The sequence below is a fragment of the Neolamprologus brichardi genome, chromosome 20 (genome assembly GCF_056152115.1).
Source record: "Neolamprologus brichardi isolate AB-2024 chromosome 20, ASM5615211v1, whole genome shotgun sequence".
Taxonomy (NCBI): Eukaryota; Metazoa; Chordata; class Actinopteri; order Cichliformes; family Cichlidae; genus Neolamprologus; species Neolamprologus brichardi.
The window spans coordinates 1,062,654-1,075,889 of NC_142123.1; the positions used below are offsets into that span (position 1 = coordinate 1,062,654).

The following is a 13,236-nucleotide window of genomic DNA, read 5'->3' on the forward strand; positions in this document are numbered from 1 at the left end:
TTTCAGAACCTGATAACACCAGAGCGGCAAATACAGTGCAGTACCGTAAAAAGTATTTGTTCCCTTCCTGATGTCTTATGGTTTGTATTTATCACACTTGCTTCATCATGCTTCAGATCATCAAATAAATGTAGATAAATGCAGTTTGCAGATGTAGTTATTAAAATGATTATTTCATTTTGGGGAAGAGGAACTGGCCAAACCTAGCTGTGCTGTTTAAATCCAAACTGTATAAACCAAGTCAGCGTGAGCCTCGTGGCATTAACTGATGCCTGGACATTCTCCTTCAGGATTTTCTGCATGAGAGCAGAATTCATGGTTACATCAAGAGCAAGTCGTCCAGGTCCTGAAGCAGCAAAGGAGCCCCAGATCATCGTACTACCACCACCATGTCTGACTGTTGGTATGATGTTGTTCTTATGAAATGCTGGGTTGGTTTTGGGACTCAAACCTTCCAAAAAGTTCAACTCTTGTCTTGTCAGTTCACAAAATATTTCACCAAAAGTCTTGGGGTTCATAACGAGCCGTGGTGTTCTTTTTCTACAGCAGTGGTTTTATGTAGCTCTCCCATGGACGCCACTTTTGCCCCGTTCCTGTCCAATTTTGAAACATGAAGGCTGTCCTTAACTTATGCAAGTGAACCCTGCAGTTTTTTAGATGTTGTTCTCAGTTCTTTGGTGACCTCCAGGTCATTTATTTACTCTTGGAGTAACTTTGGTGTGCTGGCCACTCCTGGGAAGGTTCCAGGATATCTCCATTTGTGGGTAATGGCTCTCACCAGTGGTTTACTGGAGTCTCGAAGCCTTGGAAATGGCTTTGTAACCCATCCAAAGTGATCGATGTCAGTGACTTTGTTTCTCATCTGTTCCTGAGTTTCTTTAGATTGTGATTGTGGGGATTCAATCTGAGATCTTTTAGCCTCTTTCACTTTGTCAGACATGTTGTATGTAAGTGATTTCTCGATTGTGCAGGTCTGGCAGTAATCAGGCCTGGATATGGCAAGTGAATTTGAACTCAACTTTTCAACAAATGAGCTTAATCACAGTTGATAACGAGGTCGGCAATTACTATTTTAAATAGGGCCAGTCAGGTTTGCAGGTTTTTTCCTTAATAAATAGAATAATTTTTAAAAATGCAATCTTTTAAAGTGTAATCTTTCTCTAATGTAAGCTTTTTTTTCTTGCTCTTAAACATGTGTCAATACACACACACACACACACACACACACACACACACACACACACACACACACACAAAAGGATCAGGACAGGGGTGTTTCTATGTCATACATATAAAGAACTCTATTATAATCATTAGAGACACAAAACTATTCAAGACTGTCAAAAATAACTTTGAACACCTTTGCTTAACTTTGGATTTTGTTGTTTTGTGCATGAGCTGTTTAAACGTGTATACACTTAATTTCCCCAACAATTGTCCCTCACTGTTGTTCACGGTGTTTGGATTCTTTCTATTTATTTTGTGCCTCTTTAGCCCAATTCGTTATGTGGATCCACATCAGAAATACAACAGAAGCAAAGTTATTAACAACATTTTATCGCTCAAATTTTTTCGGACATTCTCTGCCTCTAAGGTTTTTTCTTCTTCTTCCCCTTAATCTCTTCTGAGCAGCGCGTGTTTTGCTCAGAAACGCTTCCACTCTCTAGTGGGCGATGCTTCCTCTTTAATGTGGAAGAGTGAGGACAGGAGTGTCGGGGGGTGGGGAGCGCAAAGGGATGGGGCGAGGCGCACAAGAAGCTTTTAGTATGCACTGCAATGCCTAACTGCAGCCCACGCATCTCAACTATGGTGAATTATGGTGAAATATGAGAAACACGGGAAGAGCCGGCAGCTCAAAAACAGTTAGACGTGATGAGATGACACAGCCGCTGGACTGATTAGTCAAATAGGGGAAGAAGGGCACATATGAAGACATAGACGAACGACCTCAGGACACCTTTTGAGAAGAGAAAAACTGGATTTAACAAAACAATAATAGGCTACATGCGTCTGCACAACAACAAGACAATCGCGGTGAATTCCTGCATGCCATTAGCCTATCTGAAATAATGCTGCCTGTACTCGGACAGATAATGCTGTGCTGCTTTGTTTAGTGCATGGAGACTGTTGTGGATTTCCATGATCCGCACAGGATAGGGCTGCAAATGGCTTGAGCATGTCTGGCACCTGCCCCTCCAAACTAACTCGCGCTTGCAGTCAACTACAACATTTCCATTTAATGTCTGAAATGCATGAACTTGGCTGCTTGGACTCAAATTTATTAGCAATAGTTTATTTCGCCATCAGAGGGTTGGTTTCATCCATGGAGTTGTGATTCTGTTTCTTAGTGATGTGCATCACTGGTGTAGTCATACGGATATTCCCCATCCGGAAAAAACAGATGGAGATATTTACGTTGAAATAATTAAAAAGTAACATTTTTTTAAACAACTTAGGAATCAAACAGGTGATTCCGCGTTATTTCTTTCACAGTATCTTTTCTTCAGTAAGTCCACTGATGCCAGGCAACAAGGCTGTGGTTGTTTTTGTTTTGGGCGAGTGTCTTGTTAAATTTAACTAATGTCAGGATTTTAAGTGTGTTTAAGTGCAAACCACTTGCCCCCACCGTCGTCCCCGACCAGCTTCAGCCTGTAGCTGCATCTCGGCATGTGCCCGCTGGTCACTGAAGCGATGGAGGTAACTCCTGCATCCTCACACCTTGTCCCCTCTCCCATTCCCACTGCCGCCTTGCTGCAGCGCCAGAGCTTCGGATGATATATGAGCGACCGGAAGGAGCTGCTTGGACCGAGGGGAGTGACTCAGGACCGGGCACTCCTGGACTGCTTAAGGTTTACCAGCAGAGGACAGAGGACTGTAAACAAGCCCAATACGTGCCTGTGAATAGCAGGTAGGGGCTTTGGATTGATTTATTTTTTCAGACCTTATTTTAAAAATCAAAAGCTGAAAAAAGTTTTGTTTTTTATCTTGTGCACCACCACCGTTGCTTTTGTGCAGCTGCTAATGAACAGATGTGAAGTGTGTTATGTCAAACACTTGAACTGACAAATCTCCCAAAATCTTCTCTCCTGAAAAAACTACGAAGTTTATTAATTTAAGTAAGATTTTTTTCAGCATTGGTAGGAAATGCTGGTAACACCAGATCTATAGAGGAAACTCATCTCAGAGACTGTAGAGCACTGAGCTCATAATCAGATTTGTTGGTTGTAATTGCACCCTGTGAGAGTGGATACTGTATTACTGGCCTGCATATTGATCCTGCAGTGTGCTCATATGAGGGAGAACTCATAACCTAATACACAGACACAATGGAGCCAGTGCAAATGGTTCAGCCCCCACCAACTTGTTATTTTCAAATGCTCTGCTTTCAAGGCTTTGAAGTAACATTTCTGGCATTTCTGGGAAATAACAGCAGCTGAAAAATGTTTGGTTTAAAAATTAACAAAATCAGTGGATCATAAATGTCTGCCAGTGAATACAAGTTTCTGAACAAGTTATTTGTTTAAAGTCCCATAAAAAGTAGCGCGTGAAGCATGTGCTGATCACATTAATATTAAAGCTACCTCTGCTTTCTGTCTGTTCCTTTTAGCAGGCAAATCTGCCTGACTGTACAAGTGTGTGGAGCCTTTACCTACTTGTGGCCCAGCGTGGCCCCGCCCGGTCTGAAAGCTGCAGGTCCCATCTTCTTCCATCATGACGGTCGCTACCAGCGACCCTGCGGATGAAGCAGCAGCACATCCAGGTCAGCCTCATGACCGTTACGACTCGGATCCAGATCATGAATGCTGCGAGAGGGTTGTCATCAACATCTCAGGCTTGCGCTTTGAGACACAGCTGAAGACACTTTCCCAGTTTCCAGAGACGCTGCTAGGTGATCCTAAAAAGAGGATGCGGTATTTTGATCCGCTCCGGAATGAATACTTCTTTGATCGGAATCGACCGAGTTTTGACGCTATTCTGTATTATTACCAGTCTGGAGGGAGACTGCGCCGGCCTGTTAACGTGACTCTCGACATTTTTTCTGAGGAGATCCGGTTTTATGAATTGGGTGAAGAGGCTATGGAAATCTTCAGGGAGGATGAAGGTTTTATAAGGGAAGAGGAGCGGCCTCTGCCAGAAAACGAGTTCCAGAGACAAGTGTGGCTTCTGTTTGAATATCCAGAGAGCTCCGGTCCAGCTCGCATCATTGCCATAATCTCTGTCATGGTGATTCTTATCTCTATTGTCAGTTTCTGTCTGGAGACACTGCCACTTAACCGAAACGAAGATGAGATGTATAACTCACTCCAGTCCTCATACAACACCACCACGCCATCTGCAAGCTTTTATTTCACAGATCCTTTCTTCATTGTTGAGACGCTTTGCATCATCTGGTTCTCTTTTGAGTTCCTAGTTAGGTTCTTCGCCTGTCCCAGCAAAACTGGATTTTTTGGCAACATCATGAACATCATTGATATTGTGGCAATCATCCCGTACTTCATCACCCTCGGCACAGAACTAGCAGAGCGGCCAGAGGATGGCCAGGCAGGCCAGCAAGCCATGTCTTTGGCTATTCTCCGCGTCATCCGTCTAGTGAGGGTATTTCGTATCTTCAAACTCTCGCGTCATTCCAAAGGACTCCAGATCTTAGGGCAGACACTGAAGGCCAGCATGCGTGAGCTGGGCCTCCTCATCTTCTTCCTGTTCATTGGTGTCATCCTCTTCTCTAGTGCGGTCTACTTTGCAGAAGCAGACGAGCAAGCTTCTCAGTTCAGCAGCATCCCCGAGGCCTTTTGGTGGGCAGTGGTTTCCATGACAACCGTAGGCTACGGAGACATGGTCCCAACAACTATTGGGGGGAAGATCGTGGGGTCTCTCTGTGCAATTGCCGGTGTGCTGACTATTGCACTGCCTGTACCGGTCATTGTATCAAACTTCAACTACTTCTACCACAGAGAGACAGAAGGTGAGGAGCAGGCGCAGTACCTGAATATCCCGAGTGTGCCTAAAGCCAGCTCAGCTGACGAGCTGAAGAAGAGCGGCCGGAGCGGCAGCGGATCCACTCTCAGTAAGTCTGACTATGTGGAAATCCAAGAGGCAGTGAACCACAGTATGGAGGACTTCAGATCAGAGGCCAGGAAAACAGGAAACTGCACCCTGGCCAACACTAACTATGTAAACATCACCAAGATGCGCACAGATGTATAACGCGAACTCGGATGGTTTACTTCTGCTGGGATCTACAATAACTGTAGTGGGAATAAAGGTCCGCATACTGATGAATGTATGGGGCCCAGTACAGGAGTACAGAGCAGATCAGTGAGGTTAACGTGGAGAAAGGGTCAGTATCATGTTCATACTATAGAACTGTCAGCTGTCGTATTCACGACATTGTTAGTGTTTGCATGGAGTTAGTCTTACCTGTGAACGTAGTTATCCTGCCTCCAACAGTAGCAAAATTGTAGCCTAACCATAATAATCAATAATAACAATATAAAAGGACCACTAATTTTTTTTATCTTCTTTCTCTAATTGCTGCACAAAGGATGCATGATAACAATATTCCAACAATATTACAGACGTGTCATAACTTATAAAACAGGCCATTCATGGGCAGCTTTAATCTGCTGCTCTAACTGCCAAGGTCCAGATACACAGAAAGATCATTTCAACCAGATGACAGCTGTTCTCTCATGGGAACACCGAGTTAAGAAACAAAGAACCAGAGCGCAGCACCAATATGCTAGTGGCCATGTTCACTTGCTACATCTTGTCTAGTACAAGCTAGCAGAGACAGGCAGATACCAACAGCCTAAACGAGTGCTTTGCTGTAATTCTGTACTGCTATAGCACAACACTTTCTTTTCCTGCCATTTCTTCTTGATGAAGTTCAAAATGATGTCTATGCAGGGTGCATGACTCTCTCCACTCGAAGCCTTTTCTTGCCTCTAATTAGTGCAGATTAGCAGGTGAACAGCAGAACACTGAACAGAGTGAATGTCTTAACTATTCTACTAATGACTGTTTTTAATATAATTAATTTATGATCAACGTGGTCTTATTACATATTTTCATGGCCTTAATGTTGAATGAAATAGTCTTTCAGTGTTCTGAGTGAGTTTCCAGCCTCTTTGCTGTAACTTTAGCAGTTAAACGTGTTCAGCTTGACATCACTGCCCAGAATAAACGTTGCTGTTCTTGACTTCAAAGCATTCCACGTGTGTAGGAATAGATACAATGATTTTGTGGGCAAATTGCTGACATTCTGTTGCATATATCAACACAGCTTAGGTCTCATGAACAACTGAAATGTATATATGTCATTTTTAAGCTTCAGCTTTAGTGCCAGCGTTTGAGTTTACTGCAAGTCTGCTTACGACGTCTTTAGCTGTTAAAACAGAGTAATCTGATCTAATCAAGCTGCTTCACAGCATTAGCCTTTAATGGCCTCCATCCTCTAAGGCAGACATGAAAAGGGAACATTTGTTTTCCTCTGAAAGTTGTTATGTGCCACCACCTGCTAAATTGTATCCTGGTTTGTAAAAGACATCAATCAAAGACCATGCAATTTCAGAAATCCTTCCCCTGGCCCGACATATTTAACTAACCAAAACTTTTGCAGTTCTGATTTTGCAAAGCTGCATGTCCTCAAAAGTAATCATTGTTGCATGCATTAATATAAATAATATTTGACAATAAACAAAGGAAAACTTACTTAATTACATACATGGAAGAGGGTAGTGTGTTCATGTGGCAGCTTAGCTACCTCCAGTATAGGAGATGAAAGTGACATCAAACTATGATCCACCCTGTGGATGCTAACAACATCCTAAACTCTTCACTTTTCTATTTGTTATAGTCTTTTGCAGTCACGACCTGGTATCTATGTATCATGAAAGCACACCGTCTGCTGCCAGCTCAGTGGATGAGATTCACAGCTGATCAGTCAGAGGTTTTGCTCACCCAAGTGTATTTGTAATGCTCCAAGGATCTGTCTAAGTGCTGCCATCTCTAACATATAGGTCCATCAACCTCGGTGTGTAATATTTTGTGGGTGAGAGAGCTTATGAAAGAGAAATAGACTCAGACACAAAGAGACTGTGAGAGAAACTTGGAGCTTTCAGAAACACACAAGCTGACGTCACTGTTCTCAGATGCTGCTCCGCTTGTTTCCAGAATGACGATGGTGCTCAGTGTTAGCACGGTGTTTACAGCCTATGTGCTGCATATATTAAACACATGCACATAGTATATTAAACAAAGCAAACTGAAAGGAAACACTCCGTTGTGATGATGTCCACAAGTGCGATAAGCTACAGTGTCTGCAAAGGCGAGTTACTGAAGACTTAAAATATAAGGAAGTATGATCATACAAGTGAGACAACACTGCCGCAATTTTCTCCCTTGTATTTTTCTTATGTGTATTTGCATCACTATGAGCTGCTCCTGTGTACAGGAACACCTACGTATATGTGTCACTTTAGGCTTAGGCTGGACGCAACAAGCATACAACACCTGCAATGACACTTTGTCCACACAACAAACTCTCAGAGAAACCAACAGCGTGGCACATCAGGATCTAAGTCATGGGTAACACGTCTTTGCTGTACTGCACAACACGAGTGGACTTGTACACAGACACACATTCATACAAACACTGGGCATTTTAAAACAGTGTACACAGATGCTTACTGTGAGATGTAATCTTCTGACATGTGTGGCAGACGCATTTCTGTGACAGACTTCGCTGCCACAACAGACTTAAACCTGCCGATTTGGGGTTTACACAACTGTAGCCATGTAAATGTATCTAAGAGTTGGAGCTGCTTTAACTATGTCATCAAGTACCTAATGCTTTAGAACCAGACTCTGCCACGTGTAGGTTCCTGCGTAATAGAAAATCCATGAAACTAATTTGCTTTGTCAGAAATGATAAAATCCTGTTGTTTTTCACTCTGTTTTGTATTTGAATGTCAGAATTTGCTGCTTTGAGCCTCAGAAGTGGATGGACTGAGGTTTGATGCAAACACGTGCAGACTTTGGTCAAATATATCCCGTCTCAAGTTACTCTCAGAAAACCACTCGCTCTGCTCTTCTTCTTCAACTGACAGGCAAAAACGTGTGAATGAAATATAAGATAATCGTCAGCTCAGTGACTGTATTGTTGTCTATACTTACAGCTGTCTGCTCACTATATGGATTGTTTTATCTGCTATCGTATGCAAAAGAAGGAACTAAGAATCAAGCTGTATATTATTACACCCAAAGAAATCTGGATTTGAATGTCTGTCCTTAACATGTCCTATGAACATAAACTAAAAACAGAAAATATCTATTCAGAGATACTTTCATTATTTAAAATAAATGCATATTATAAAGTTATTATGAATTATACTGGTCTCATTGATAAGAATATATTTATGCTAACATGCAGCTACTGTTGTGTTTTTCTCATGTGGTAACACACCGTGTGTCCTTTAACCAGCTGTCACAGAAACGATAGTGAAATCAGCTGTGACATCATTTTGTGTGAGAAAGAAAACAAAAAGGAAAAACCTGTAACAGAGCGTATATATCAAGCATCTGCTCTCATGTCCATTACATAAGGTGTATCAACCCTCACCACCTAAATGGCTTCGTGTCCCGCTTTTCTCCTTAAGTGAATCTTGTGCTCTCTGTGGATTACTGAGAAAGCAAAGTGGCCTATTTATAAAACCAGCAAGGAGGGGAGAGCGAGAGAGCAAAAGGCCTCGACTTGTAATTCATCAGAGAGTGGGACAAGTACAAACATTTCTCTGAATCAGTACCATTTAGCCCTTGTACCTGGTTTGTTTCTCCTCACGTCGCCTTGCTCACTTTGCTGCCTTCCCCTCTCTATTATTTGGCCCTCTCGACTTTTTTGCCACAAATTTTCCTCGTGAGTTCATCGGTCTCCCTCTCTGCAGCGCTCTAAACACTAAATGATGCACAGTGGATGATTTGATGCCCCAGACATATATCAGTATAATTTTCTCTCTGGACGTCTCAGTAGGCTGGGTTCAGTCAGCCAAGGACAGCAGTGGGAGGAACTGATGGTGTTTACTCACTGATTGTATTAAACATCAACTCACCCATATAACCAATATTCCAGTCATATTGCCCACTAGTGGTTCCTCCTGCCTGCAGGGTTATTGTCTCTTGTCTTTAGTGACGCTTTGGGGCAATTTTAATTACTCTTGATTTAGTGGCCTTGAAAAGTCGTGACATTCATTCACAATATTACCGATATGTTTTCGTATAGCTAGTCGTTTTGATTGACATAAGTGCTTTTATGCTGTATGAGGTAATATCTATTAGGCCAAGAGGCAGGACATATTTCCCTGATGTACTTTGAGCTGATTTATACCCGAACACGCAGCCCGAGTTAATAGCCTGAGTGCATCTTTACATTCATGTGTGTGGAGGAGGGGAGTTTCCGTTTCCATCAGTCCTGTAGGGATGATGAAAGACCCCATAGGGTTTCTTTTTTCTGTTCACAGGTTTATGATTTAAACAGCTAGAGTCTGTGTTATGTGTACACTCCATAATCATATTGGGTAAGGAAGACAAAGATAAATACATAAACCTATAAAAAGGTTAATTAATATGCCAGATATTAGACGGTGGATGGTTGACTGTGCTTTAGATGACCTGATGTTATTTATAGCTCTGACATAAATCTATAGCCAGCTTTCGCCTTTGCTTCCAGTGACCTGTTAATCTTCAGTATTCTCTTTAATTGTTGCAGCTGACTCGCTTTGACACCCATTAATAAAACAGAGACACGTGACTGCAGCGAAACAAAGACTCAACTGCTAATGTTCTAACTTTCCTGTCTTACTGAGCTCCGTCTGTCTTTCTGTCCATCTGTGGTGCTGAATTCTTAGAGAAAAACTGCTCCATTACCTCTCCAACCAGAGCTTGATTATAAGGTCATTGTTTAGTTTGTCTTTATATCTTTATTTATAGACACACACATACAAACCTCATTACATTAATACTTTGTGTAATCCCCCAGGTGGTGGTTTTGATCTTTCTTTCAGTTCTCCATCCACATTTTTTCCACCCACACACCAATAAAACACAACCACTGAGAACACACTCAGATATCTACGACTAATTTAATCCAGGACACAAAACGCTGATATGATGATCGAGCATTCTGGGATAAAAGACATGTTCACTCAGGGCTTCATCTTCCATTATGTCATATTTCCACATAATAGGAACACAGTGAGACTGGTCACTACTTTAGACAACAAATTGATAAATTTACTTTCCTTTTTAACCTTGTTTGACTAATAGAACATGGCATCTGCAAATCCTGCTGTTTTCATGGTTTCCTCAAGTGTGAAATTTGCAGGCAGTGAGATTGTTTCAAAGTTTCAACATTCTTGGGTTTGATACATAAACTGAACCCGACTTAAGTGCCTTTCATCCATCAGCTGTGCGGCTTTCTATTAGTGTGTCTGGCAGACTCGAGTGGGCTGCTTAACCTTATGCCTCCTTCATGCGTTAGTTTCATCTGCCCCCTGGTGTCGACAAGGTGACATGACAGTGTTAACTGAACCAATATTTTATTTTATTTATTTGATGGAATGATTTTATTACTTTCTCTGTTTTAGGTTAATGCATAGAAGACAAACATTTCCCAAAACTAATGTGAAAAATAGGAGGTTGGAGCAGCTTGTATCGCTTTAAGAAGGAAAAAGCACCAGCAGCAGAAAATAAGATCAGAAATACGACGACGACTACTACTACTACTACTACTACTACTACTACTACTACTACTAATAATAATAATAATAATAATAATAATAATAATAATAATAATAATAATGCAGTACCAAGAAACTAAGAAACTAGTCTTTTCTGATACATACACACATACACATATTTTTTTAGTACTTATGTCCATTTGAGAAATGTTTCCTGCTTTTTTTGGTTTTGTGTATCTGCCAGTAAGTCGGGGGAGCAAATTATATCTACTTCCTCTTGTCCTCCACCCAGTCATTGCTCACATTTGAGATTCAGCACAGTATTAGAGTCTTAATATATCCTACTTCCATTAATTATTCCTAAGCTCAACAATCATGTCCTGTCCCCTTTCTGGACTTCTTTTTCTTTCTTGTTCTTTTCTTTCTGTCTTTCTGCAGCTTTTTTCAACCTTCTCACAGATTCAACTTTGTGTCAGTGAATAAATTATTTTCTGTCTGTATCTTTTGTTCCATTGCACTCTTACAACACTGCAAACAGAACATTTCAGATATGCATGTGAAGTAGTCAGACACAAACGTCAAGGAAGGTGGTAGAGAAGCAGACTACGCAGACATTTCAGATTTCCAGAGGTGAGCAATTTATTTACAGTGAACTTAATTTAATGTATAACTTAACAAAACTTCCCCCCAACTCAATTCAATTAACAAAACTCAACATAACATGGATCTGGTAACACAGCTCACCTCTCCTCTCTCCCCTGAATCTGGTAGAGACTGGCTTTAAACAGGGCCATCAATTTCCCTCCAATTGCCCAGCCAGTACCACTCACTCAACTGAGGGATCTAAAACTCTACACAGAGAAAACCTCTACACACTTCTAATATGCACATTTACACAACTAAATGGCAGTATTAACGAAAGGAAAAACATTCAAAAAAATCCCTTTAAACCTTAACACAAACAAAAGGAAGCATCTCTATGGAAAAAGAAACCCCTCCGCTTGGTTTGACCTGCTGATGTCATGTGTGAGGTTAGTGCTCCTTTGTTCTTTATGCACATTTTTGCATCAATCAACTAATATCTGAGTAATTTTTCCATCACTAATCTGCCTCAAACAGAAAATAAGGACTTTAAAACCTCATCATTTAAGGATATAGCACATTGAAGATATCAGTTAGCCTTTTAAAAGGGTGTCAAACAGCAACTTATTCATCTCATGATAAACTTTTAATAATATTAGATACAACAGACATGAAATCCTCTTTTCCCTATGTTTTCCTATCACATCCCATTGTCTCATAAGTGTTGTCTTTGTAGTTGGCTTGCCCTGCTTTGTCTGAGTTCTTTTTGTCACACGAATGAAATAAGAGTTGATAGTAAGAGCTTTGGGAGGGAAATAGAAGTGTGAATGAATGAGAGAAGCCCAGTAGCTCAGGCCTGCTGAGACATGTAGCGTAGGATTCCCATAAGAAGAGAGTGATGCTCATGAGTATGAACTGAGATTGTTAAAACAGACTTATCCAGAAATGGCCCCATGATCGACAGGCAACCTGTCCAGGGGGTAACCTACATCTTTCCTTATGATAACTGGGATAGCCTCCAAGTCCCATATGGCTTTGAATAATAATAATTAAAAACAAAAGTTAAGAAAATGGACAGATGGATGTGTGCTGTGTTGTCTGGATAGCAGTAAGAAAACTATGAGATACATGTTTATATGTTGGAGTAAGTCCAGTCTTCAAACAGAGTAGTGAGGTAAATTATACATTGCTGAATGATGCAGCATAAATCTGAGGGCCTATCCTAAGTATTTGCAAATGTAGGCTACATAACACTGAAATTAGGACAAGATTGCACTTAGTGAATAGTCAAAATGGATATCTGCTCTCTTCACCTCAGATTTAGAAAGATGTAGATGAGATTGTTACATAACCCATCTGTGGCCAGTCTGCTAATCTACGTCCATTTAGCAAAAGAATGCATAGGCCACTGACTCAGCAATGCCTATGGGAAATAGACAGGGTTTATCTTTGGGAAAGGATCAGGAGAATGACAAATTTGGGGTTGTAATGTTTCTGTTTGGGTTTATCATATTTGTACTGTTTCCTTAAATGTCCTAATTAACTGTGGTTTTCAATGGTTTATATCCAAAAGGGAGGCAGCCCAGCTGTCTGTTTTCTTTATCACTTTAGGCTTCTGCACTCTAGGTCTGGGAGACACTGAAAAAGATTACAAAATCATTCAAAGTGGGGAAGTTACAATAAAATAAAAGCATATAATGTATTACAAACATACATGTTAGCATAGGGCATTACCATTCAGAGAAACTTGGTATTACATGTGGTGTTCCCCAAGGGTCAGTGTTGGGACCAAAACTTTTCAATATTTACATAAATGATATTTTTGATGTTTCTCAAGTACTTAAGCTCATACTGTTCACAGATGACACCAACATATTTTTCAGTAGCGATGATTATACTGATCTTGTAATGACCGTAAACA

The 13,236-nt window shown here is 41.0% G+C and overlaps 1 protein-coding gene across 1 annotated transcript; it reads left to right on the plus strand.

Moving 5' to 3' along the window:
* Positions 1-2,635: 2,635 nt before the first annotated feature.
* On the plus strand, positions 2,636-7,716 carry kcna2b (potassium voltage-gated channel, shaker-related subfamily, member 2b). The gene is made up of 2 exons (XM_006785697.3): positions 2,636-2,908; positions 3,608-7,716. Exon 2 carries the CDS (start codon positions 3,712-3,714, stop codon positions 5,203-5,205), a length of 1,494 nt encoding a protein of 497 aa, XP_006785760.1. The 5' UTR covers positions 2,636-2,908; positions 3,608-3,711; the 3' UTR covers positions 5,206-7,716.
* Positions 7,717-13,236: the final 5,520 nt, after the last annotated feature.